At 35.3% G+C, this 25,947-nt stretch overlaps 2 protein-coding genes across 5 annotated transcripts in view; one reads left to right on the plus strand and one right to left on the minus strand.

Annotated features, from left to right (window-relative positions):
- Syt1 (Synaptotagmin 1) overlaps window positions 1-14,745 on the plus strand; it is an 83,336-nt gene extending 68,591 nt beyond the window's left edge. The window contains exons 5-10 of the mRNA XM_011301448.1: window positions 1,601-1,755; window positions 1,852-2,020; window positions 3,859-3,979; window positions 4,531-4,702; window positions 4,861-5,061; window positions 14,061-14,745. Coding sequence (XP_011299750.1) covers window positions 1,601-1,755; window positions 1,852-2,020; window positions 3,859-3,979; window positions 4,531-4,702; window positions 4,861-5,061; window positions 14,061-14,064 — 822 coding nt within the window. The 3' untranslated portion in view covers window positions 14,065-14,745. The remainder of the gene's footprint in view (window positions 1-1,600; window positions 1,756-1,851; window positions 2,021-3,858; window positions 3,980-4,530; window positions 4,703-4,860; window positions 5,062-14,060) is intronic.
- A 131-nt stretch (window positions 14,746-14,876) lies between these two features.
- rg (rugose) overlaps window positions 14,877-25,947 on the minus strand; it is a 126,531-nt gene continuing 115,460 nt past the window's right edge. For 3 of the 4 annotated variants that reach the window (XM_011301443.1, XM_011301444.1, XM_011301441.1), the window contains exon 43: window positions 21,117-24,951. In XM_011301443.1, coding sequence (XP_011299745.1) covers window positions 24,861-24,951 — 91 coding nt within the window. In that variant the 3' untranslated portion in view covers window positions 21,117-24,860. Of the gene's footprint in view, window positions 15,728-15,818; window positions 16,075-21,116; window positions 24,952-25,947 lie in introns of those variants that run through there. The other variant, XM_011301440.1, reaches the window with a different exon arrangement.

Below are 25,947 nucleotides of genomic sequence, written 5' to 3' on the forward strand. Positions count from 1 at the left end.
TCGTCAATCTGCTTTTGTCGATCATGTCGTGTCATTTCCAACACGACGTTTTGTGCACCAGTTTAGCTATTCAAACTGGAATTATGTCCCGTTCTATATTCACAACATCTGTGATGAATGTCAGCCTATGTCCTTCAAAATTCTGGGCAAATCAATATATCTGTAACGTCATGTGACTTATATTTCTCACTCCCATTAAATGACGTCTATTTTTATGCAATTGGATGACTGATTTATTAAGTTTACTGCAACGAATTTGACACTAAATTTAAGGAATCCATTGAGAGAAAGATTGATAAAACTGCCATTTATGATTTTTGAATATTAGAAATCAACATTTAATTTTAATTTAAATTAAAGACTCATTAAAGTGCTCTTCCGTGTGGTTGCATATAATCTTCGAAATTCAAATTCATACATACACGTAACTGCGGTAATTTTCTCCTGATTTCAACAGTCTGGCATTGAAGCTATCATTTCATGCTCTAATCAAATTCAATTGAAATAGAATCCTCGGCGGCGAGCCTAGAATTGAAATATTTCTGAAATGTTCACCATAATACTGAAATATGAGAAAGGGTTGAATAATACTTGTAAATGGAACAAATGATTTTTCCAGCCTGGCACCTGAAAAACACCATTTTGTTGAAGCCACGCAGTGGAAATAGTATATTTCCGGACTGTTGGGAAGCCGAAGGCGCGGAGGCCAACCCCACGAGTAAAAAATCCCAATAGTCCGGATATTATTTTTCTGTAGTGATTTTCAAGTTTTCGAGTTTCGGAAGTATGTAGTACCAATTGCCAAACGAGAAATCGTGAGGAGCAGTACGGAAAACATTACCCTTCCCTCATGCGTGTCATTCTCGCGGTCGACTTGGACGTCAATGTTGCATGTGGCGAGACATGATCTGTTTTCCAGGACTAGGTCTAAAAATAACTATAATTTCACAGATACATAAATGCCTAATCAAAATTCAAGTCTGAAAAAGTTGCCTCATGCAGACAAACATTCATACAAACATATTCCTTCAAAAATTGCATTTTCCGACTTTTTCGGTCATAATGGCTTCAATATAGCACAACAAATACCAAATTTGAATTTTCACCATTGCAATATGCTTCGATTGATTCATTCATTAGAGATTCATTAGTGAAGAGCCCCTCAATTCAAATGCTCTCAAACAATAATTTTTCCAACTCCCTCAAGAAGACATCGAAACCAATTTTTTAATCCATCATTGAAACAAAAAAAATAATAAACTAATTGAATTTTAATTAATATATCGATGACTAGGGCTTAACAATGCTTACATATGAGAGAAAAATGATTGAATTTCACGGGTGCATTAATACCCGATCGGAGATGAAGTTAAGAATAATATTTTGCACACAGACTTACGGACGCGTACAGACGCTGTGTAAAAATTGCAAGAAAGCAAAAAAAAGAAAAATTTCGTCTTACATGGGACAATAATTGGGTTAATTAAATTTATGTAATGATGCGTATTTTATCCTATTCAATCATAGAAAGGAATTAATACAGAAGACATAATCTCTTGGTCTTATTCTTCGGAATGTTTCTTATATTTGTTCTGGGTAGGTCTTGGGAGCGAGGGAATTACCCGTCAAAGATGTAACTGGCAGTAGTGATCCTTACGTCAAAGTGCATCTCCTCCCAGACAGAAAGAAGAAATTTCAAACCAAAGTCCATCGGAAAAATCTGAATCCCATCTTCAACGAGACCTTCATCTTCAGGTAAAAATTTTTCTAAGATTATTACTTGAGACTTAATCATCTCCTCATAATATTCAAGAATTGCAAACAAAAATCGTTTTTTTTTTTCCATCGCAGTGTACCTTACGATGACTTGAGGGAAAGATATTTACAGTTTTCCGTCTACGATTTTGATCGATTCTCTCGGCACGACTTAATTGGACAAGTTGTACTTAAAGGGCTCTTGGATTGCACTACATTAGAGCAAGAAATTGAGTATACAATGGATATTCTCTGTGCGATGCAGGTATGTACCAAGTTCAATTCAGTCATCAAATCCATGAAACGATGCCGTTTCCATTAAATCACTCATAATTATGCAATTTAATTGCGAATGTAAAACGGTTATAGTTTTTGTTCAATGGCAGAATATTCAAGCGGACGCGGTGACACGAATAAAGAGACAATAGGCTACGAATAAATCGGATCCGCAAATCCAGTGAATAAGCTTTTACCTGAAAATCTGTGATAGTATTCATATAGAGAAAAAATTTACCTTATGAATAACAATTCTATAAATAGTTTGTTCCTTTACTAGGATTTCCATTAAACATTGTCTCTCACTGAAATGTAATTATTGCTAAAAACCAAGCATTTCAAATTTTTAGTTATTTAATTTCAAGGTATGATCTATCTAGTGATGCATAACTGATAATGTTTTAGGAAATTAGAGATAAATCAAACTAAAAGGATTTCAATAATCTATCGCTTTGAGAGATTATGAGCGTTAATGAGGCCTAATTCTGTGCTAAATTTGGGCGCATGAAATTTAACCTTTTTTTTTATCAAATTCCTCATGTTTTATCAGAAATATATTTAGAAATTATTCATCCGATTTTATTATCGTCTCCATTCAAACCATTCACCTCGATGTGATCTATCTCAACCAAATAAAACATGTCCAATTTTTTCCCGCAAAATTATCAATGCATTTTGATTTTTCACATTCTCACTAAAAATTGTTGTTATACCACACACTCTTTTCTAAAAATCGATATTTCAAGTCGAAATTCCGATTAAATTTCCACGTTGTACCAGACCATTTCGTATTATAATTAGCCTAAATTGGACGGTCAGTTTAAGGCTTGCTCAAACTTGCATTTAAATTCATTTTACTGAATACTCTAAAAACTGATCAATCGATTTTGATGTGATTGGTTTTTCAAAATTTTCGTCTCACTGCATTACATTCAATTATTATGTGGTTATATTTATTAATTACATTTCCACTTTTACAAATTATTTTTATTGCAAAGGTAATATCGTTTCCTTATTACTTCGTTTGCCGCAAAAAACGTAAACACCGCCCATCAATGTTAAGCGACAAAATTATAAATCGCAAATATCTGAAAAAAATTTAGATAAAATCTACAGTAATCTACATTACATTCTTCAAGAAGTTCAATTACATTCAATTATGTTCATCGTTATCCTTAATTATATTTTCATACGGAAAGTATCGTATTTCCCGGATAAAAATAGGAAAATCTGCTTACTCATGCTATTCGTGGCGGATATTTTTTATTTACAGGATTTTATACTGTAGTTTTTCCTTACAAAAAAAAACCGATTGAACCGAAACTATCGCCGTCGAAGGTTTCTGCAAAGTTCTTTATCAACGTGAAACAAAGTCATTCGTCGCCTGAATGAATTCTTTATGAAATTCAATTATGAAACTGACAATTTCTTGCGCCGAATCCAAAACTTCAGGTATAAATTGAAATCGAATTGAATGTGATAATCAGTTTGATTGCAAAATCATTTATTATGGACTCGACACTAAATTTTTTTCTCAGTCTAGCAACTTTAAAATCGGAAAAAAGAGCAGTGCGTTGTCCAGCGTACGAGCACCGAAGTATTACAAATATGTAAAGCTATTAATTATCCTTTCTAATATGAAGGAACTGAAAGAAAAAAGGAAAATGAGAAAAATCAGGCTGTTTGTTAAATCCTCCATAACAATAACAGGAAAACAGAAAGCGCAGAAATCATTCCAGTATATCGCTTCACACCCTAATAACTTTCCTTGACAAATAAAAGAGACATTCTAAGATATAATACCACAAACGAAATCAATAATTACAGGAAAAGGTGGATTTGGGTGAGTTGATGTTGACGCTCTGTTACCTACCGACTGCTGGACGTCTTACGGTGACAGTCATCAAAGCAAGAAATTTGAAAGCAATGGACATCACAGGTTCCTCAGGTTAATAATCAAATTTCGCATTATCACGTGTAAACATTACTCAAAGCAGTTCAGTAATGAAGTGATAATCACAGATAAGTCAATTTATCTCCGTTTACCACTTCACTTCTGAATTGAGAAAGTATTACAAACTGAAATATTATGCGCCAAAATTTTACAGACTAAAATATTGCCGAGCTAAATATTAATATAAAATTACACGCAACTATAAACCATGTGAAAATTATTTAGAAAGTTTTTTCATTAGATTTTACTTGATGTTTGGTTTTTTATAATAATTTCACCATGTTTAACTATTCATTATATTTAACGACTTCCTTCTCGCACATTAATCCATAAATAATTATAATTGCCATTAATAATGGATAATCATAATCAATAATGATTCATTATTTATTTATATAATTTATTGTGATAAATTTCACATTTTATTTCGTGTGATTATTCAGTGAAATATTTTGGCAATTAATACTTCGTCATCTTACCAAATTTCTCATCCAAGTAACCGATTGTTAACGTCCACTGACTAATGTAATAAATAACAATTACAGATCCGTATGTGAAAATATACCTTTTATGCCAGGGAAAGAGAATAAAAAAAAAGAAAACAACTGTGAAGAAGAATACGCTGTTTCCAGTGTATAACGAATCACTAGTATTTGATGTGCCAGCTGATAATGTCGAAGATGTTAGTCTCATAGTGAAAGTGATCGATTACGACAGGTAAAATGCAATGAATGAAAATTTTTCAATAAACATTCCTCCACCGAGCAATTTATTCTCCATGTTCAATGGGAATAAATGGCTGAATATATTTTGCAATTGGAGGAAAAGAAAAGGATTTTATTTACGTTGGAAATTTTTTTCACTTTGTCTCGCAGAATTGGCTCTAACGAATTGATGGGCTGCACGGCAGTAGGCGCTAGTTTCATTGGAATTGGTAGAGATCACTGGCTTGAGATGTTGGATAATCCGAGAAAACCAGTGGCACAGTGGTATCCATTAATGGAAACTGTGGCTGGTCACATTCCAACTGTGTCCTCAGAGCCGCTTCCTGTCAGCTTGAGTTGCTTGAACAGTAGGTGAGTTAACAGGAAATTACTTCGTTAGGTTCATTTTTTCTTATCTTCTCACCTAAATCTTATTTTCATTCCATCAATTTTGTTCGCAGTTCTCCTTTTTGGTCACGATTTTAGTTCATTTACATGGAGATACCGCCAGTTGATTTGTATTGTCTGTTACATTTTCTTATTTATTATTATAGTCATGAATTGAATAGAATTGATGTCATTGAAGTAAGGTCTGCAGGGAAATGAACGAGAGAGATAAACTGAATTGAAACTGGAGGGAATACCGAAATTTTTGTAATAACCTTTTGCGTAGTTCTTAGTTAGATCTACGATAAAAATGTTGATGCGAATATCATTATTTCCTTCAACCTCGCAAGTATTTCCGAAAAACTCATCGAACAGGCTAATTTTCAGACTAATTCCAATTATTATGGTCAACAATTCTGTTGTTTATATTTCACAGCGTAAATCACCACGAATGATTTTTAACCTGAACTGAATAATTGAAACATTCAATACCCGTCAATAATACTCTCGAACAAAATTCGGTAAATGTATAGTAAATTCATACCGTTTTTCAGTTCCAACTTCTCGTCGGTATTTTCACATCCCCGAATGCTTGTCGATTTTATTTAACTTTTTTTCTGGTTGTGGGATGGTTTCTCAACTTACTTGAACTTACTGCTCTTTGCGTTATCTAAGGCCATGACGTGGAAGTAGCGGTACGTCGACCCCATGGACAACACATGTTGTCACAGTTAAAGACATCAGATCCACAAAATGATGGATGATTCAGAAAGTCTTGTATGGATTCCTCAAACACCAAAACCTGGCTACACGGAGAGAAAAAATCGCTAACAATTATGTAATCCTTCCGTAATCGTGTTGTATTTTAGCTGTTCGGAGAAAATTACCATATCGCTTAGTAAAATTTCTCAACTGCGTAGTAACCATTACGTAGGCATTTGAGAAAAAATTACCTACAAATTGGGTGCATTTTGTCAAACGGTTAGACAACGTTTACTAAACAACTGATAAGTTCTACTAAACGGTACGACAATTTTTCTCGAATGACTAAAACACAACATGGTTACCTAACGGATAGGTCATTTTTACGGTCTTTTTCTCTCCGTGCCTAGCATTTCACCTCGACACCACCTGCTTCTGACTGAAACACAACGAGTGGTACATCACCGCTGCCCTTCCTCAGCTATTTAAATTTAATAAATTCAAATGAATTATCAACAATCTCTTCAACACACTTAATGATTGTCAAGGTTAATCATTTACCCAATTGCCGTTGTCATTTTCTTGTATTGATCTTTTCACGAGCTACTGCGGTCCTCCCACACTGATAGAAGGATTAGGTGGATGTTACACAGGCTCCGTAACTATTACTAAATGGTGCAGGTAAATAGTACCAACTGAATCGAGCAATAGCAGTTACAGAATGATTGAGTTGAGGCTAGGTTGGATCAACTGAATGATTATTTAATAGTTACGAAATGGATAGTTGGTACACTATGTACAGCGGAGATGTAGTATATCCCTCAAGGGGGTTTAGCCAAATCCCTGACCACCGAACGTTATTCTATTTTTTCCAATTGTGACCTCGGCCGGAAATACAGATTCAACTAAATCAGACCGAGGCGTGAATATTCGGGAATTTATTAATAGGTTACGGGCGGTCTTTGAAATGATAAGAGGGAGAGGAATTTGAATAATTAACTCGGGGGGATCCCGTGAGAGTAACTAACTACTAACTACTAACCACTAACTATATGTATTAATTCAAGTCTCATTACAATAAAAAAAAATACAAAAAGAATCCTGGCCCTTTAATAAGTGATTCGAGGAAGAGAGTGAACAGAAAGAGGGACGCTCTAACACTAAGAAGGAAAAAAGGAGAGGGGGGGGGGGGCTAGAGGGGGCCGAGTGTAAAAAAAATTATAACGAATAGGAGGCTTCCTACGCGAACACAAGAAAGCGATATTACTGAAGAGACCCACCGTTTGGGGTAATGAATAATAATATACGGGGACGAAAAAACTCTTTGGGACCGGGAATAAACGGGGGCACTTATGGGTAATGGCGTCTTCTGATTCCTCGTCCTTGTGGGATCTGCTCTTCTGGCTTTCTCTCCAATTCTCCGGCCGCAAATCCTCCACTTTAATCCTTCCCAACAATCGTCCCTTTCCACACAGTTCCTCTACACAATCCTTTCACTCCATACAATCCTTCCACTCCACACAGTTACTCCATAACAATCGTTCCTCTCCACACGGTTCCTCCACACCACTCTTTCCTTTTATCTCCACACGGTTCTTTCATAACACTCTTTCCTCTCCACCCAGTTCCTCCCCAACACTCTTTCTAATATCGTCTGACTACTCCTTCATACACTTCCTCTCGCTACTCTCTTCTCCACACTACTTCCCTTCGCACCAGACTTCCACTCATTTCTCTTCTCGATTCTCTCAATGTCCACATTTTCTCTTCACAATTTCTCCTCTCTCTAGAGCCCCCGCAGTACTAGTTATGGCATCTTTTTTCTCGATCTGCTTCTTCCCTGATTATCGGTGATAATGGGGGTTAGTTGGGGGCACTCGTCACTAAATTATTAGAGATTGGGTTACCCAACGGTGACGGGGTTTGTAGCCTAGACGTAACCTAAACGTAGTCTACGAAAGTGTATTAATTAAGGGGGGCAAATTACGTTGCCTCGTCATACTATATTTTACCTCTATATCCAAGCTGTACGTTAATGCAAATTTCAACCCTTTTATCGGGGGCTCCCAACGAGAAATTAATTTCTGAAAACCACTTACAGCAACATGTGTTGTCGATCCGCTTATGGGAGAATTGCGACGGCATGTATTTCGAACAAGTAACGGAAGGTGCGAATACTCAAACTTTTGATAAAAAAAACCCATTGCGATATTTTCAAAAATACATAGATTATATCGCCGACCAGAAAAATTATGGTAGCCTGCATAATAAGCGAGTTATGGGCTATTGACCGATACACGGCAGCTTTATGAGAGAAGCTATTATGAATTCAGCCTAAATCATGCGCGGATCATCTACCACACGGTGTTTGCAGCATCTACCTTCATAGCGTTATCAATTTTCGGCCATCTTAGACGCCCATAAAAATTTATCATTACAATCTTCGAAGTTTTTACGAGTTATATTTTTACCCGAACGTTATATGTGGTGTGATTATTAAGGAGGATCATCGCCTTTTACGAAAATGCCTGATTCTGGGTGTGGTGGATACAGTGACGAGAAGAAAGGTTCGTAACAGAGAGAGCAGAGAGACAGCAAGATTAGTGGCTACAGCTAGAATAGGCATTATGGTAGATCAAGAAGTTTTGGTTAGGTCGATTACGAAGAGTCTTCTGAGGACAAAGAACCACGTCAACCCCCTTCGAAGAAGCACCGCCCGGCGAACAGATGAAATTCTTCTCATCACTCGTTTTGGATCAGAATGTCCATAGACCCTCTGGCATCCCGTCACGAACTGCTCCCACGGAACCGTTTCTACATAGCCCTGTAACGGCGTCTAACACTCTTGATCTTGGCAGCATCAAAACAGAAGTTTACGAAACGTACTGTCTCCGACCAAGCAATGAGGCACATCTGAAAATCTTCAGCGACCTTGAAGCATTTGGTTCATCAAGCTGGGAAGAGGTTAAATATGCTAGTGCTCTAGAAAACTTCTCAGGTTCGTTAGTGAAGACAGAGCTCACCTAATGGCTCGGTGCACCAAAGAATTACTCCGACGAGGACATTCGGGATGACGGATCTCGAGCAATGCAGAGCATAAGTCGACGGTGTCCTTGGTGTCCTCTGTTTCGGTAGTTCGACGTTTTCCATAACTTCGAATTTTATGGTTGGTCAGGTATTGAAAGCAATCTCGACGGTCCGTCTCAAGCAATCCAAAACTGATATATGGGATGCCCGGCTCTTAGTTGATTGGTGGAAAACGGAACGTGCCAGCTTATGACTCTTCGAATTGTCCAGTAGAACTGCTCGTCCGGATATCGGGGCGTTGTATTCACGTCCTTACATTGCTGAAAATTTCAAAGGATTGCGTCGTAAGCGGAGGGGATAAGTTTATACTGTGGTCCGCCTGCAGAGTGAAAATCGACCACGACAAATTTCGGCAGTCAGGTTGGAGTGAATGGCATCGAATGAATGGCATGTTAGACTTTCCTCCGATAAGGGTCCAAAGGCATAGTGGTTTAGGTAGAAACCGCGATGCTTATCGGCCCTAAGGACGTTGGTGGACTTTCGCTTAGTTGGAGCTTCCCTAGAATGCGATAGAGAGTATTGGGGCTAACGTGCAGGCCATCCAATGAGGCAACTCCAATGCGTTTACCAACTGAGACTAGAGAAATCTCATGTCTCCCTTTGGAGCATGTAGTGACGACTTTGTGTCTCTGAGGTGCATCTGGCTCGGGAAGAAAGGGATGACGGCGTATGGCCCGTGGGTCTGGAATCGAACGGGCTCCTATCGATCCGATATCGGTCGCCATTTCGAGTAACCCGAGCTCGTCGCTCGAAACGAAAGGACATAACTGGTGACTGTGGGTTGCCGAGAGGTGAATGGGGAGAGATTTCCCTTGGTCGGATCAGTCTCTCAACGTCCCAGGTCCTGAGGGATCCCGGCAGAGTCATAGACGAGTATGATCTGGCCCCAGGTCGAAATACCCGAGAGCAGAAGGATTGCTCCGAAAGGCCTGGAAAGGCCTCCCAGAGAACGAAAGTGCGAGTAATGGTGCCTAAGGCCGGGAAGCATCTGGGTTTCTCCAGGTTGGACCACCCCCACGCTACCAGCATCAGACTGAGGCCAGCTAGGGCATGTGGCATGTAGCCGCAAAGACGCTGAAAGCCGGTTTTGTCAGACCTTCCGAACAGATCTGGCTGGCATCCGACATAATCAGAGGCATAGACATTGCTCGTAAGGGACCACTTTCCTGGCTGAAATACCCTGAGAAAATACCCTTCCAAATATAACTACGTTCATTTATCTTCATTCATTAAGATTGGTGATATTTGCATTGTTTTTATTTTAACGTTATTCCATCATTTCTAATTCACATATCCTTTCTAGAGTAGCCAGCAGAAAACAAACAGGTCTCTCATAAGGATGCCAGGTTTCGGTTAATAACACATAATATTCGTGTTTTGAATTACAACAAAACACTTGTTATGGGCGGAAACTGATACACGGCATCCTGGCGAGTATCTTGCTGACCGAGAGTATCTATGAAGTTAGACACTGTAAACACTGTATACTAGGCAGCCCGCGCATGCTTAAAAGGCGCGCGGAGAGGGGAAGAAAGGGGGGGAAGAAAAGAAATACACGGCATCCTGGCGAGTATCTTGCTGACCGAGAGTATCTATGAAGTTAGACACTGTAAACACTGTATACTAGGCAGCCCGCGCATGCTTAAAAGGCGCGCGGAGAGGGGAAGAAAGGGTAATTTAAGCCGAATTCACAAAAGCTAGTCTCATAAGGATACCGTGTACCGACTGCCACACATAACTAGTGTCTTGTGTAATTCAAAGACTAATGAAATTTGTGATTGATTTTTAAAAGATCTGAAAAAAGGCGCCGGCATTACGTTTTTAGAATATTGACAAAGCTGCTTCTATAGCTAAGCGATGTCGCTAAGGTAGATGACGATGAAACAGTTATAACAGAACACCTTGCTATTTATATTTGCACACCGTGCAAATTAATACAAAATAAGCAGAGGTTGTGAGCATGTCCTCGAGTGATTTCTTCAATCTTTCATTACCATCAATGAATTGATGGTAATACCATACCATAAGAGAGCTAGAATGAAACTGTGGAACGGAACGAAATTGCCGCGTTTGCATTTTCATTCCGTGGAACGCGTAAGGAGCGAAACGAAACCCGGAACGGAATTCCGGGAATATTACAGCGCGGAATGAAAATCAGAACGAAAGTCGTGGAACGATTCTCACTTATAGGTCGATATTTGGAACGAAAATCTTGGAGCGTTCCTACTTGAAACCAAACCCAAAATGAAAATCTTGGCAGGTTCCAGCTTGGAACGGAATTCGCTTCCAGCATGGAACATAACAGCTTGGAATCAAAGCAATAAAAAATTCTCGCTTGGAACGATGATTTTTTCTCCTTCAAATTACACACCGTATTACTCTCCTCAAAATTAGTTCGATTTTTCCCCTAAGTTTTGAATTTTCAAGGAGAACATGTTCTGAAATTTCGCTGCGGTTGATAAACGGTGGCAATTTTCAGAATTAGGCCTAAAAATTTAGACCAACATTCAACACTGCGGGGAAATGAGGTGTCAAAATTTGCCGGTTTTCGGCGAAATCCGAAGGAAAAAGCTGATTTACCAATAATTCTATCTAGAACTATCTGAATTATGAGAAAATGTGGAAGTACTTGCAATTTGTAGAATGATGTAAAGTTTACTAAAAAAATTTGACTGAATTTTTTTATTTTCTGAATAGAAAAATAATTCTCTACTAATTTTTCGTGATCCAATAACCATCCTTTGGAAGGATATATTCTAAAGAATATTTCAGTATAATATTTGTCCTCAACAGGATAAAAATTGACAGCATGGGAGATTAAAAATTATCACATATGTGGTGAGTTTTTATGATTTTCGGGGCAAAAATTACTGTTCCGTCAGGGTAAAAAATATTGACCTTACCTAGAACATCTTTATCATAACACCACGCGGGTCAAGGATAACATTTCTGTAAACAGTAAATAATTATTTGCTCAACTTCTAAGGCACGTATTTGGACGTATTTACACGAGATTTGAAAATAAAATTGTGTAAAACAGAAAATTAAAAATTAACAACACTGGACAGAAATGAGAAGAACACTCATGGAAAATAGCAGTGCGAGACGTGAAATCATGTACGTGTTCGACGTTTTTATTGTAAATCCTTTTCCTTTTCATTCTGTTTCTGAAATTCATAAATTTTATGACATGGTGCCTTCATTGAGATTTTTTGTTTTTATTTTTATACTCTGAATGTTTATACAATCATTTTTTTAAAAGTAAGTTATACTATTGACCATCAGAAATTGCAGTTATACTGTTTAAGAAAACCCGTTCACTATCCTCAGATTATTGTCAAGCTAGGTTCAGTGAAACTATGGAATGGGACACCCGTAAAAATCCGAAAGGGTATAGGATAAGGAAAAGAATATTAATGCTAATCGCTTCCACTGACAACAACAAAGGGTTCATCCAAGTAAATCGTTAGTAGATTGGTACAATTTTTCGAGTTGATCCCAATCTGGTAAAGACGTGATTTTTTGTCCAGAAAGCACCACCTAACCCTGAGGACTACCATGAAAGTCTTTTTATGGATCGTAATCGAAAAAACACCCTGTGGTAGGATAACACATAAGGCACCGACCCTGGTATTATCATATTACCGAGTAAGGTATGGGTTTCAAGCGTACAACTGGGCTTATTGGTTTCGCCTATCTAACAATAGCCTACTCGCAAGGATAGCAACGTGAATGTTTAGCCTCATTTTTTTATCCTTACTCATATCAAAATTGACTTTTTGTCACTTGGCTCAACCTAACCTCGACTCTCATCGTATTATATAATTGTATTTATGCCATCGGGCCCGATTCCGGGCGCGATGACAGATAATTTTGTATGAAATGCGTCCGTAGTATATTTTTCGACTCGCAGGATTGTAAAACTCGGCTTCGGCTCGTGTTACAAACCCGACACAAGTCAAAAAATATATTACGCAGGTGTTGCATAATATACTATTATAGATATAGATAGGCAAGCTATGCAAGACCGACGTTGGTAGCTCAGTGGCTAGGTGCGAGCATAGTGTTCTGAAAGTTGTAGGTTCGATTCCCCGTTGAATCGAATTTTTCAACAGACGCCGATCAGGTTGGTAATATAGCAACCGCCTGTATTGACATGGTTTTTCCTGTGGTTTCCCATGTCATTCCTATTCTATAGGAGCGTGCATACGGCACAGTGAAGGATCCACAACCGCATACATAGGGTGGGATAGGGCCAATTAGCCAAAAAGGGAGACAGAAAGGGCCGAAATATAAGAAAAAAAAGGTGCACAAGAGCCATAGCACTAGTGCTTAAACATCATTACCTCGACTAGAAATTGATCAGTTCGATTTTGATTTCACGTGGGAACGGGGTTTTAAAGCAGAGCAATGATTTTCGTCCATAAATTAGAGTTCCATAATTCGTTTCCTATACTCACCTCCCATTTGCTATTTCATTTGATTTGTTTGTCGTCACATTGAATATTCCCGATATCCTACTTACAGTTATATTTACCTGTTAAATAATTTAATGAGTCATTCAGAAACTCTTAAAATTTAATTTTATGAAAAAATCCTCTATTCGGCAAAATACGCAGAATGCAGGGAAGATGGGATGAATGAGGAGGTTCAGTGGGAGACGAAAAGAAAGAATCGATCATAAGAAGTCATTATTTGACATTTCCTCAAGTTTTTCCTGAATTTTATAACACTTAACTGCAAAAAATGTTAAACTCATATAAGTCGTAATGTTTCCTTTTAAAAATTTCCGAGTTTTTTTTTCTGAAGTGGAATTTAAAGTTAGATGCTATGTTTTTCAAGACTGCTGAAAAATGAAAACGTAAAAAAAAACAACAGTATAATTACAAGAAGCACCACAGGGACACTTTTAGACTGTCTCCAACATTTTTTGGCGAAAAAAAAGTTAAAAAAATACCCAGGATCAGTTGAATTTGTAATCTCGGCAACTTCCAAGTAGAGCTTTGTATTATTAAATAAAAGAGCTTTTTATACAGACGTCTTCTTCCCTCCTGAGCTCATTGAATTGAATCTGGTTGTACCTAAGTTGAAAAATTAATGAAAATTTTCGGCGGAAGTGTACTAGACAGTTATGAACAAAAGCGTAATTTAGCATGTAAACCGGAATACACCTGACAATGAATTGATAATTACAGATGAAGCTGGGGTGATTGAAGTCGCTAATTTGCGAGAACCCGCCACTGACTTTGTTGACGTGGAACTTTCGAGGAAACAAAAACTCGTCCCCACCTGTAATTCTATGCACAAGCTTAGAATGACGTTGAGAAAATGAAAACTACAAGGCTCCCTCTTCAAAGCGAAGAAGAATCATCCCCTCATTTCTCCATCTCATTCCTCTTTCTACCTCTGTTCCAATTTAATTATCTACAATACTCGTACCATCCTTGGCCGACAGGCGTGAAACAGTAAATGCTGCAGATAAAAGCCGCAGACATTGGTGCATAATGAAAAGACGTTGAAAATACTACACAGGGGACTTGTGACATCTGCGTGACGCAGAACTCCAACTATATTTTTTAAATATGACACGAGACAATATTTTTCAATTTATTGCCTCGTTATATGTTCGATAAATATTCTCAACGTCAAATTAGAAAGAAAGGTTAAATGAATAATGAAAGTGGTAATGATTTGAATTTTTCATTATAAAAAGAGCCCCTCGAGGTTGAAAAAATGACAAATACAATATTTCTTGTACAATCCCGCGCGCAGTATTATATTAGAGATGCAGAAGGGCCTTATTTTTGGAATAGAACGAACGTGAATACAGCGAATGATTAAAAAATATCCGAGAATACCTTGATATATACCATACCAAGTGGAATATTACAATTGACGATGAGAAAATACAAATAGAGTTAGTCATTAGTTTTGTGTACTATGTAGTTGTAATTGAAGAAAATACAAGTGAGAAGTCCTGAGATGCATTGAATTTGAGAATTTGATGCATTTGAAATGCATAGTAGATACATAGTAGTAATATTAATTTTAAATCTAAGAAATGAATACAGTTCGAAGCTATATAGGGAAAGGTGAAATTCAAGAGATTTTTAATGTTCTTCGTCGGAATTACAAACTGCAGACGTTAAAATTACTATCCATTTAATCGTGCCAAATATGTGCTGATGAATAACTATTTCTTTGAGAGATGTTTTGAAAGTGGTTCATTCACAAATAAAATTTTTCAGTATATCCTTCAATCACATACAAAGAAATATTCAGTAAAAATTATGGAACAACTGACGCAATTCGAAAGAAGAAATCGTTTTCCCGCAATTTTATAAAAATGAGAGAAAATAAATGTGACAGGTTCAGTAATTTATCAAGTTTACCACTCAAAGGAGCTAGAAATTTTTACATAATTTTACCTGTCAACGCTTCAACTAAAATCATGCAGGAAATTCTTCATTTTTTATGCTTCAAAAATAAAAAATTCATGGATGTCCGACAATTTTTATGAGACTGATGTACTGCTTGTTGTTCTTTTCCGTGAAATTTATTAATCCTTTTGAAGAAATCACGAACCGACGTATCCCCACGACATCGAGGAGTTATCACACTGCTGGATAATTTTTACGGAACCGATCCTAGAATTCACGAGACGGTTCCTACAATTTCTTTTCCAACTGACATTTTTTGTTTAACATCACTCGTCTCGTGGATTGCAGTTCGAACGTCATTTTTATATTTTTTTCCGGTAACGTTTATGGTTTTTTTTCCTCCATGCATTTAATTTGAAGGCAAACGCAGGGGTGACATCCGTTGATTCCATTTTTGAATAATGACAACTTTTCAATAATTCCTAGAAAGAATTCAAGCAGTCAATTTTCAGTAGCAAGGACATATAATAAGATGAACATCTCGTCACTGAAAAGTTATTCATTAAATCTTACCATCGTCATACTCTACACTTTCAATTCTATCCGAGTTCCTTCAAAAGTACCAACATAACACTTAGATTTCGTATGAATAATCGCAGAGTAAATCATCATAATAATTTCATAATACAAGGCCTTGGCCTTGGGGTTATTCTTTTTTAGAGGTCTTTGTTTTTAAATTATTTGTTCTCCAGAAATGCTTATTTCATTCATAATTAAACGGATAAATTCAAGTTATACCTGAATATAGCCGCAATTTTCAATTCAGCACCTAAAAATATTTATACACATCTATAATTGCCAACAATCATTACCAACATGTAACTGCATACATTGAATAATGTGATCATCCTATCAGACATGTTAAATTTTTAATTATTGCTTCAGTTAAAACTTGAATGTCACTTGACTGTTGTAAAAGAGATCAACCGCCGCACAACATCAATTACTTTCCTTGGCATCTATGAGTCACTATTCATTACCGTTAATTGCAATGCTTATCAATTGAAATAATTGATGGGCTTATGAAACGGTCAAAATGATTAAAACGTGGTTGCTGAGATTTATTGTGAAGTGAGTGAACGATGCGAATTGGTTCAGAAATAAAAGATGAAGATATTCTTTTCTAATTGATTTTGCTACGACAAATGAAAAATCATTCTAATACGATACACTATTTTTTCTCGCGTTAGTATTAAATTTTCATAAATTACAAGAATATTCAATTTATTCGGTGATTATTGTTTGTTAAATGGTACATCAAAATGAATAGCTTAACGCACATCATCAAACCGTAAAGTTTGCTCAGCAGTTTGTAATTTCAAAGGAACGTCATGAATATTTATGGATTTTCTAAAATTCATGCATGGTGTACGAAGGACTTCTTCACTCCCTATACCAATGTAGACCAATATATTCCAATTAAGATATAAGAAGAATCCTTAAAAAGTAACTAGCATTTGTATTGAGATGAAAAATTGAACTGCGTAAGGGATGAAGCATTCGTCCCCCATTGAGGATGGGAAACGAAAAATTATGACAGACACAGGTGAAGAATGAATAGATGAGAGATGATGAATGCTTGATGCATAGAAATGTAGTCAATAATCCGGACAGAAACATAACCGTTACTCTCTCATGGTGGTTTTTTCGAGGTGGCATTAACTCTGGTGCATCTGGTATATGCATTTAACAGAAACAAAGAAGAAGTAATATAAATGTATAAAAATATATGCAAATACATATTTTATGTATGTAACACATAAAAGCCCTGGTGGCCCTACTTGTGATAATGTATGGACACGAAAATAACGATTTTACATATTCGAGTTATAAGTTGAGAACATATAACCAACCGGAGGAATTGTAGGGTAAATGTCTAGTTCAGGTCCACCAAACCATTTTGGATGTTTTTTCTTTAGTTGGAAGAGTTTCCATCACCTGATTAAGGATCTGGTCAATGGTTTTATCCGGAAACAATTAGTGTGGGAGATTTGACATTCAATACACCGCTCTCTGAATTATCCAGAGCAACGGCGAGGACGTGGTGGTGTATCTGCCCCAAAGACACCACATGTTAGCAGATTTAAAGACAATGGACACACAGAAAGATGGATTTATTTAATAGTCCTGAGCACTTCACTAAAACTCTGAATTTACCTCTCCCGACCATCTACAATCGCTGAACGAACACCACGAGTGACTTATCCGCCGCTACCCTTCTGTAGCTATTCAAATATGAATTAAATATCACTCACTCGTCGCGTCAATAGCGACAGCAGAGGGAAGGGGTTTAAGGAATTTCAGGGACAACAGAGTTTACCTCAGGACTATTTATCGATGTATTTCCCTCCTTATTGTTTCTCTCTCTTCTTTCGTCTTGTTATTGACTAGTGAGAGAATAGGAACGGTTTTTATCCAAAGAAATTCACATTTCAATGATTTTTGTTTTTTGGTGGACCTAAACCACACATTTACCAGTAGTAAAATTTATCATTTATGCATGATGCGTGTAGAAGCAACCCTGAGTGAAATTACCGAGGGTATTTTATTGTATTCGTTTTTCGTTTCTGGCCAAATGCAGTTATATCCAATTACTCCGCTTAAAGCATTATCAGATCGAATATAACATGAAAGATAACTCAATATGCTGGTAAACTCGAATATTCGATTGTGAACACGATAACAATAACGTAATATATATATGCTGAATAACATATAATATGATATTTTAGGAGTTTATGATACTGGATTTACAGAAGTGCGGTTACACTTGTTATGTGAAATGTTATCATAGTTTTCAGCGTGCTCATTTTAGCCATCTTTTATACTTTTCTATTATATGAATTGTGTACTCTTGCACTCCAATCTTTAGTTTAATTACTTGCAATAGCACACGAGCTTAACAATTATCGGATATATCTCGATACGTTTGTTGCCAACGAAGGGAGGAATCAAGTTTCTCAAGTTAAGTATAAGTAGCGAAACGGTACAACAGTCTAGGTCCATTTTTGCCGAAAGTGAATTTATCACTGAAATCGACTCGCGAGGGTATAACGCACCTCGCACAGAAACGCTTCAAGCCTCAAATTATATCTAATCATCTTTTCTTTGTAATAAAATGGAATGGGTTGAATTGCAAATCCAAGATATATCTAACTCGATATATCTAGCTTTGTCGAAACAAACCACTAATTAATAATGTAAATGAGCTTAGTCGACATAGCTCTCCTTACTAAAAACCAAAAGAGAAATGAGTTATCTTTTGCTAAATTCATTGACTTGATGACTTGACTTGAAACATAATGCGAGCAAAGTTGCCCGATTTGGAGAAATAAATGGCTACAGCAGGTGCAACTGTTGGTATAAAGCATTGACCCAAAAGCAAATAACATTCCGTAATTAGTTTGAACAAATTCATAAGGGAAGAACAATAATCAGTTGGTCGGCACTCCTGTAAAATTAACTTTTTTCTACTGGAACCGTTTTGCCGCTTCAAATCTGAAATGATTTTTCCTGAAAAGCTTAACAAATTCAGTTGTATGCAAATATTTGATAAATTTTTTAAGATGTCGTTTATTCAGACGATTATTTTTCCAATCTAAACGACAATTAATAGAAATGCGCCATGAGACGAAACTCTAAATGAAAAAATGAAAAATTCATGATGAAAGATGTTCACTCTTTCCGCTAAATTCACATTTTTTTTCATCTTTCTGGGAAACGTACAATGGGATTGATGTGACAAAATATTACGTTTTGGCATTTTGTCATTATTAAAGTACTTACGAAATCTCAAGGAAGTGCGAACATTTTCCAGTGGTTTTTATAAACTTTTAATTAAATCGCGAGAGACGCGAAGAATTTTTCTACTATACAGCACAACACAACACATTCATTTGTTGGCAACGAACCTATCGAGAACCGATAATTTCAGATTTTTCAGAGCTCTCGTGGTCTTATAAGTGATTATTTTTCACGTACGGATTTTGGTCAGTGAGAGTGCAGTGTTTGGAGCTGTAATGCAATTGTATAGTGACATTAACCATCAAGTACTGCACCCTGACTAATCGAAACCCGTTAAAAATAATCAGTAGATATTTTTCGCAATTAATTTCTGAATGCTTTTCCCGGATATGGTATTTCGAATTGGAAATTTTGGTGTCACATTTCGGGATGATATTCGATAGCAGTGGTAAAACGAGGTGAATTGATGTTATTCCGAATAGAGAGGGAACGATATTCGAGAGGAAACGAGACCTGAGTGAACAACAATCAGATCTAAAATTTCAGAATAATGATTATTTGGTAATCAGTGGATATAAGTCCTCCATAAAATTTCTCTATGAAACAAAATTAATTCACCAACTAATACAATAATCAAGCAGCATGAAGAATAAAATTGAGTCAGACTCAATTAGGTGAGGAATAACTTGAATGGGGAGATAACATCATATATGGTCTTTATGTCTATGTTTACTTTTATTGCCCTAGGGAGGTAAGTAGCCTATATTGCCTTTTTTTGTACTTACCTCCCTGAGACAATAAAGATACTCGGTTAGTCGGGCCTCGTAACATAATCTAATATATACACAGTCTGAAAAGTATTTTGGAAACGTATTAGCATAAATCAGTCCTTCAGTTCCGAAATATTTGCTAAGAACTGGCCTCTAAAACTATGCACCTATCCTAGTTTACTATTTCGCAACAGAATTCAACGGAAGTAATTTAATGAAACCAGGTTTTGACACAATTACAGTTAATTCCCAGAAATTAGGAACAAAAAAGATAATATTTTTCTTAGTTTTTGGGAAAAAATTTGGAGGAAATATGAGCATTGATTATCAATTATGTTATGCATACCTCGAGAGCTACTGAATTTTAACGAAATTCTCAGAATTCGGCCACGAATTTCCTCATGTTAATGAATCTGAATGGAAGTCACTAGCTCGTTCTACTCTGCCCTATTGAATTTTACAGTATATTACCAGTTGCTCCGGGCCCTGTTAACTATTAGTTATTTAAACTTATTTTAATATCAGTTTTACCAGTCAATGGTTTTTTTAAAAACTGAGTTTGATTCAATCGGACCAGTGAAGGCGATGGAGTAGGCCTTGAATTAGCAGAATCAATATGTTATTAACCAAAAGATATAAAAGTAAAAATAATAGAATACCGAAATCTGAAGTTATTTTAATGATTAATAAATGTAGACACTTTTGGCATATCAAAAACCCTTGGAAGAACTTTAAAAGAAACAATCATGCTAATGTTTATTTGACTGGATATTTTGTTATTTGAAGTCTACTCTAATCTCATGAATAAAAACATGCAATTATCCTATAATCGATTGGAGTTGGAAATGCATCATAATGAAATCTTAAAAAGGAACATAATTTTCTAATGCATACATATCTATCATATGTTTTAGGCATACAATGCCACATTGTGATTGTACGAAACAAGAATAAAGGATCCAATTAACGCCACAATTCGCAATGAAATTACATACCATTCATTAATAAACTGCTCTAGAATATTGAAGGAAAAAAAAATGAAACAATAACCCTTTATGTGTAATCTAAGATGAAATGAAAATAAAATTGGCTACAACATCAAATGTACTTTGCGTTTATTATTTTTTCTCTATGTATCTTTACATAATTATTCTACCTTACAATACGATAATACAACTTGCCCATTATATTACTTCTATATTTTTAATTTCGAATCATTACGATACAACTCTAAGTATAAAATAAGCAATAGAGCTTATATTTAGGTAAGTAGCAACGATTTAAGTAACTATTCGCATTTTTTCAAGTCCTTCCCTTTACTTTTTTCTATTCATCTATTTAGTTTTGTAAAAGTGGCGGTGAGCTTCGTAATCATATTTGTCTTCCCCTTTGTCCGTCGATGAAGATGAACGATGGGAAAATGCGATTTTTTATTGAAAATTATTGAATCATTAAAATGCAGTGCAAGAATTATTCAAATATTAAAACCTACCTTTGCTAGACTAGGAGAAACAGATAATGGAATGAAATTTTTAAATTCATGGGAGATTAGGCCACTCGAACGACTACAGCTCTCATGAGTCTTTCTACAAGGAATGGAATTTATCTCTTATATGGAATAAAATAATCTACACGTGGTAACAAGTTACAATATTATGGTAATGACTAATTATCGAGCAGCCTACTGGTCGAATTCTTTACATGTCACTAATTCGCGGGCGGTAAAAAATCTAAAGCAATCGTTATTTTCTTTTCGAATGTTGAGTTTGTTTTCTTTCAATTTAAGTTATCGAGTTTCGTATGAAAACAAATTGCAGCATTTAATGTCAGCTGAATTGTCTCTCTAATCATATTTATATTAACCATTTTTTTCATTCTAAATTTTGCCAATGAAATTTATTTATTACAAAGCTAATAGGATTATTTTCAGCATTATATTTTCATTAAATATTTTTCACTCTTGTTTCATGTACCTATTATTCGATTCTCAAAGCTTCGAGATAATTAAATTGATTGTTGATACACTTTAAAATGGTTCTGAAGAAGTGGGAGGGTTCAATTAATTACAAAATGCCAATGAATTTGCCCAATTAAAACATTACACAGCTCATACACATTTTGTATTTCAATGATTCTTTTCAAATGATGCCCAATATTAATGGTGGGCAATTGTGATTACTCCACACGTGAACATTAATGCGCATACTCATAGAATATACAAATCTAGCCCATCCACTCGGATTTCACCTGTCAACATTAAATTTACGTCGCATTTTTTAAATTTATTCAATGATTCGTAAGTTGTCTTCATCTTTCCCACAATTCTATGTCGTAATAATATAGGCGAACTCTTGTAGCATTGTACTTAGCGTTATTTAAAATAGCATTATTTCATAATCGATACTTTTTTTTATTTTCCCCATTTTTCATTTCGAGTTTCGGACAGAAATTGATTTGAGTTTGCAATTATAGTTTTTCACTTAATGGAGGGAATTTGCTAAGAACATTTTGCCTTTGATAAAATTTGACAGCATTCTTACATTGACTATAAAAGAATTGTAAAAAATTTTCGCTGGCGAGGGGAATTTTTTCCAGGAATTTAGCCCTCATTCATTTACTAACATATAGAATATGTATTTGGAGCAATGACTTTTTCAAGTCTTTTGGTACTTTGTAATGCCAATTTGGTGGTAATTTTGGATTAAATGCCATTGGAATGTAACGGAATATTACATCAACGGTACTGAAGAAAATTTCTGTTCTCCTAATAAATAATAATAAAAGTAATCAGCCTACCGCCGGTTCCTTTTAATTATCATTTCTTTCCAGTATTTATATCTATTTTTACGAATTATCAACAAATAATTACTCGAGAAGCGCGAACGACGAGTATCTTACAACGACACCACGAATTTCACATTCCTGCCATTAAATCCTACAATATTGCTACACTGTGCAATATATTAAACACATAACCACTAATTCCATCCGTTGATTTTTTTCACATTTTGTTTATGGTAATCATTAATTTTTATGTATATTAGCCTGTTTCATCAATTTTCATTTGACTAGTTAGAGGGTGCAATGACGATAAAAGAAAACATAAAATTCCATTACAATTATTAATTTAGAGCACACACTGAATTAAATTTCAACGAAATTTCAAAATTAACTAAGTGATTGATGAATTGATTGATTGATTGACAAAATTTATTAACCACTACAGTTAATTAATTTACTCATGTACATTGATGCATGTTGCAATGTTCTCTCTTTTTATTCTCACCGACTTCCTCAAGCTCACAACTATAACGCATAATTATTTTGTCTCAAATTCAATTTGCTTGGTAATACTTGACCTAATTGCCTAGTCATTGATGTTAATTTTCTTAATGTTTTTACAATACAAAAAGCGAACGTTAATCGACACCGATCGAAGTGTCGCGGACAATTTCATTTATTAATACAGCTACTTATCCAATGTCTTCTTCTTTATAATTCACTCATGCCGACAATAAAATATTGATAATTTTTATAAAGCATGTGCCGTCCTATTGTGAGAGGGGATAATTATCTCACAAATTTAAATACTCGATTGCGTACGCCAATTATATTACATGTCCCCAAAAATGCACCTATCTTCTTGCCTGTTTTATACACTCATATATATATATTCATTATTTATATATTTCTGTTATTTATATGTATACATTAGTATTTATAATCGGCGTATGTATATAAGCAACATGTAATTCATTTACTTTGCAATGTCGAAGAGGGAATAAAAACTTTCAGTTTATTTTATTCTCTCATTGTTATTTTTATTTTTACAGCAAACTCACCGGGATGGAGGGGCTGTTACATACCAGGGTGGTCATTTATTTCTTTCAGGTGCTGTAATAGGTTTAAGTACATTTTTTTTAAGGATCGATTGATTTTTTTCCTCTCGTCTCTCTTGATTTTTAAGTACAATTTGCGAAATATGCGAAAATATCAAGAAATATTCTCACAAAGTTAAGCTGGACGGCTCTGATGAAATTAGGAGTTTATTTAGAAGGACGTGACAATATTTTTTTCGCGGCCACTGAGAAAAAATGGCATTTTTCTAATTCAGGGCATTATCTTCCATTTTTCCATAAACACGATTGATTTTTATCGGAGACCTTTCCTCATCGTCGGACAACGGTGGCACGAAAGCCGTGGATTTTTAATTGTTTATCTTTACGCGCAGTAAATGTAACAATCGCGCGATAATTACAGAATGTGAACGCGATATTTTTTTGTCGATTTTCCAACCTTTTCACTTCTTGTTATAAGATATTTTTGTATAACATTGAGATTATCAATTATTTACACAGAAAATTACAACGTAAACAATATATATTATGTATAGCGTCAACCCCACGTATATGCATTAAGACACAAAAATAAGTCCACACGCCATTCTGGTATTGTTACTGTTTTTTACCACTTTTTATCATATTTGCTTTAAGAATTTGACTTTTGCAATTCATGTTGATTAAACGTACCACTTCTCGCAAATTTTTCGGGAAAAGATAATTATTTCTCTTTAATTGACTAGCGTTTCTGTGCTATTACAGAATGCAGCTCATAGACAGATATCAAGCATTTATCGATGGGCAATTATTGATCAATTATTGAGAACAATTTCCATTCACCAGGAGTCAATTTTTCAAAGAAATTGGGGGCTTCAGCTCCCTTGGAGTTTAATCTAAACGCCTATTTTCTAAGTACTTCATTGCCAAATGTTCGACAATACAAAAAATGTATGTTTTTAATAAGTACTGTTTAATTGTCTACTTACGCTAATTTTGCCAACAATTCGTTCCGTCAATACTCTCATATATGATCAATATTCCCCCGAACATCTCCATCTCGTATTATATCATGATTTAAGTACAAATTCATCGATTATGCAGCTTTTAACTTTCCATGATGTCGTTACATTATGTTTTATTATTTACTCAGTTTTTCTGCTCTGGTGAATCATTCAATAGCGGACGAATAGGCAACCGTAATTTCAGTATCTCTGTTGAAATTCGTGATGCCATCTGTTAAAATCGATGTGAAATATGACGATTGAACCATTTGCTAAACCAGCCAGTAAGAATCTGTAAATAACATAAATTCGGTTAAAAACAATGAAATAATAAAGCGTAAATATTTGATTATAGATTACTTTTTGCTAGGACTCCCAGAAACTGCATTTTACAATAATAATCAAATTTTGTTACAAAAAAACATGAACCGAAATAACTTTTAGACAGAACAAGTTTTATTTCAGATGTCCGTTTTTTTTAAATTTACCCCACAAGAAGTTTTCTCATTTATTTATCATTTTTAACTATTTCTCGCTACTTTCGTATGATAATACATCTTAGTAATAATTATATATATTTGTGGAATACAATAGAACATCAATATATTAATACACTCACAGAATAAATTATGGAGTGATAAAATTTTAGTGGAAATAAGTTTAATATCGATTTTTTTGTCAGTCGAAAAATGGGTCGATTATGTAATTTTTTCCATTAAATCATTTGCATTTATTTTAATATAGGTATTCCTCCGCAAAGATATTTTGCTCATGCATAATTTTGGAGGATTATTATTTTTTTTTTGCCAAATTAATTTTTTCAAACATGACCGTGTCGGAATTTTGTATTGAACGATCTTCAGACGTGGAATTCTAAGAAAGATGCAAAATCTTCCGTATTTATTTTTTTTGTTAACTAGCGTATATGGCGCGCTATGTGCGCCAAATCGTCCACGTATGGGGTGTTATCATTGGAATATATATATATATATCCACGGTTATTTCCAATATACATATAGCGAATTTCAAAAAGGAGAAAGAAAAAAGTCTAAAAATTTATATAAAAAATAATTTAAAATTAAGGGCCGGGTGGACTATCTATCTATCGAGCGTCATCTTTTATTTAAATTTTATCTTTTTAACCTAAAATACATAAAAATTTGGGATAAGTTTTGAGGTCACGAAAATCACTGGAGTTGGCATAAAAAAATAATGAAAAAAAAGAGGAAAAAATTTTGAAGGGCGCTAAAGAGCGATATTTATGAAAAGGGATTTTCCAGGTTTACAA

The sequence above is a fragment of the Fopius arisanus genome, unplaced genomic scaffold, assembly GCF_000806365.1.
Source record: "Fopius arisanus strain USDA-PBARC FA_bdor unplaced genomic scaffold, ASM80636v1 scaffold00022, whole genome shotgun sequence".
Taxonomy (NCBI): Eukaryota; Metazoa; Arthropoda; class Insecta; order Hymenoptera; family Braconidae; genus Fopius; species Fopius arisanus.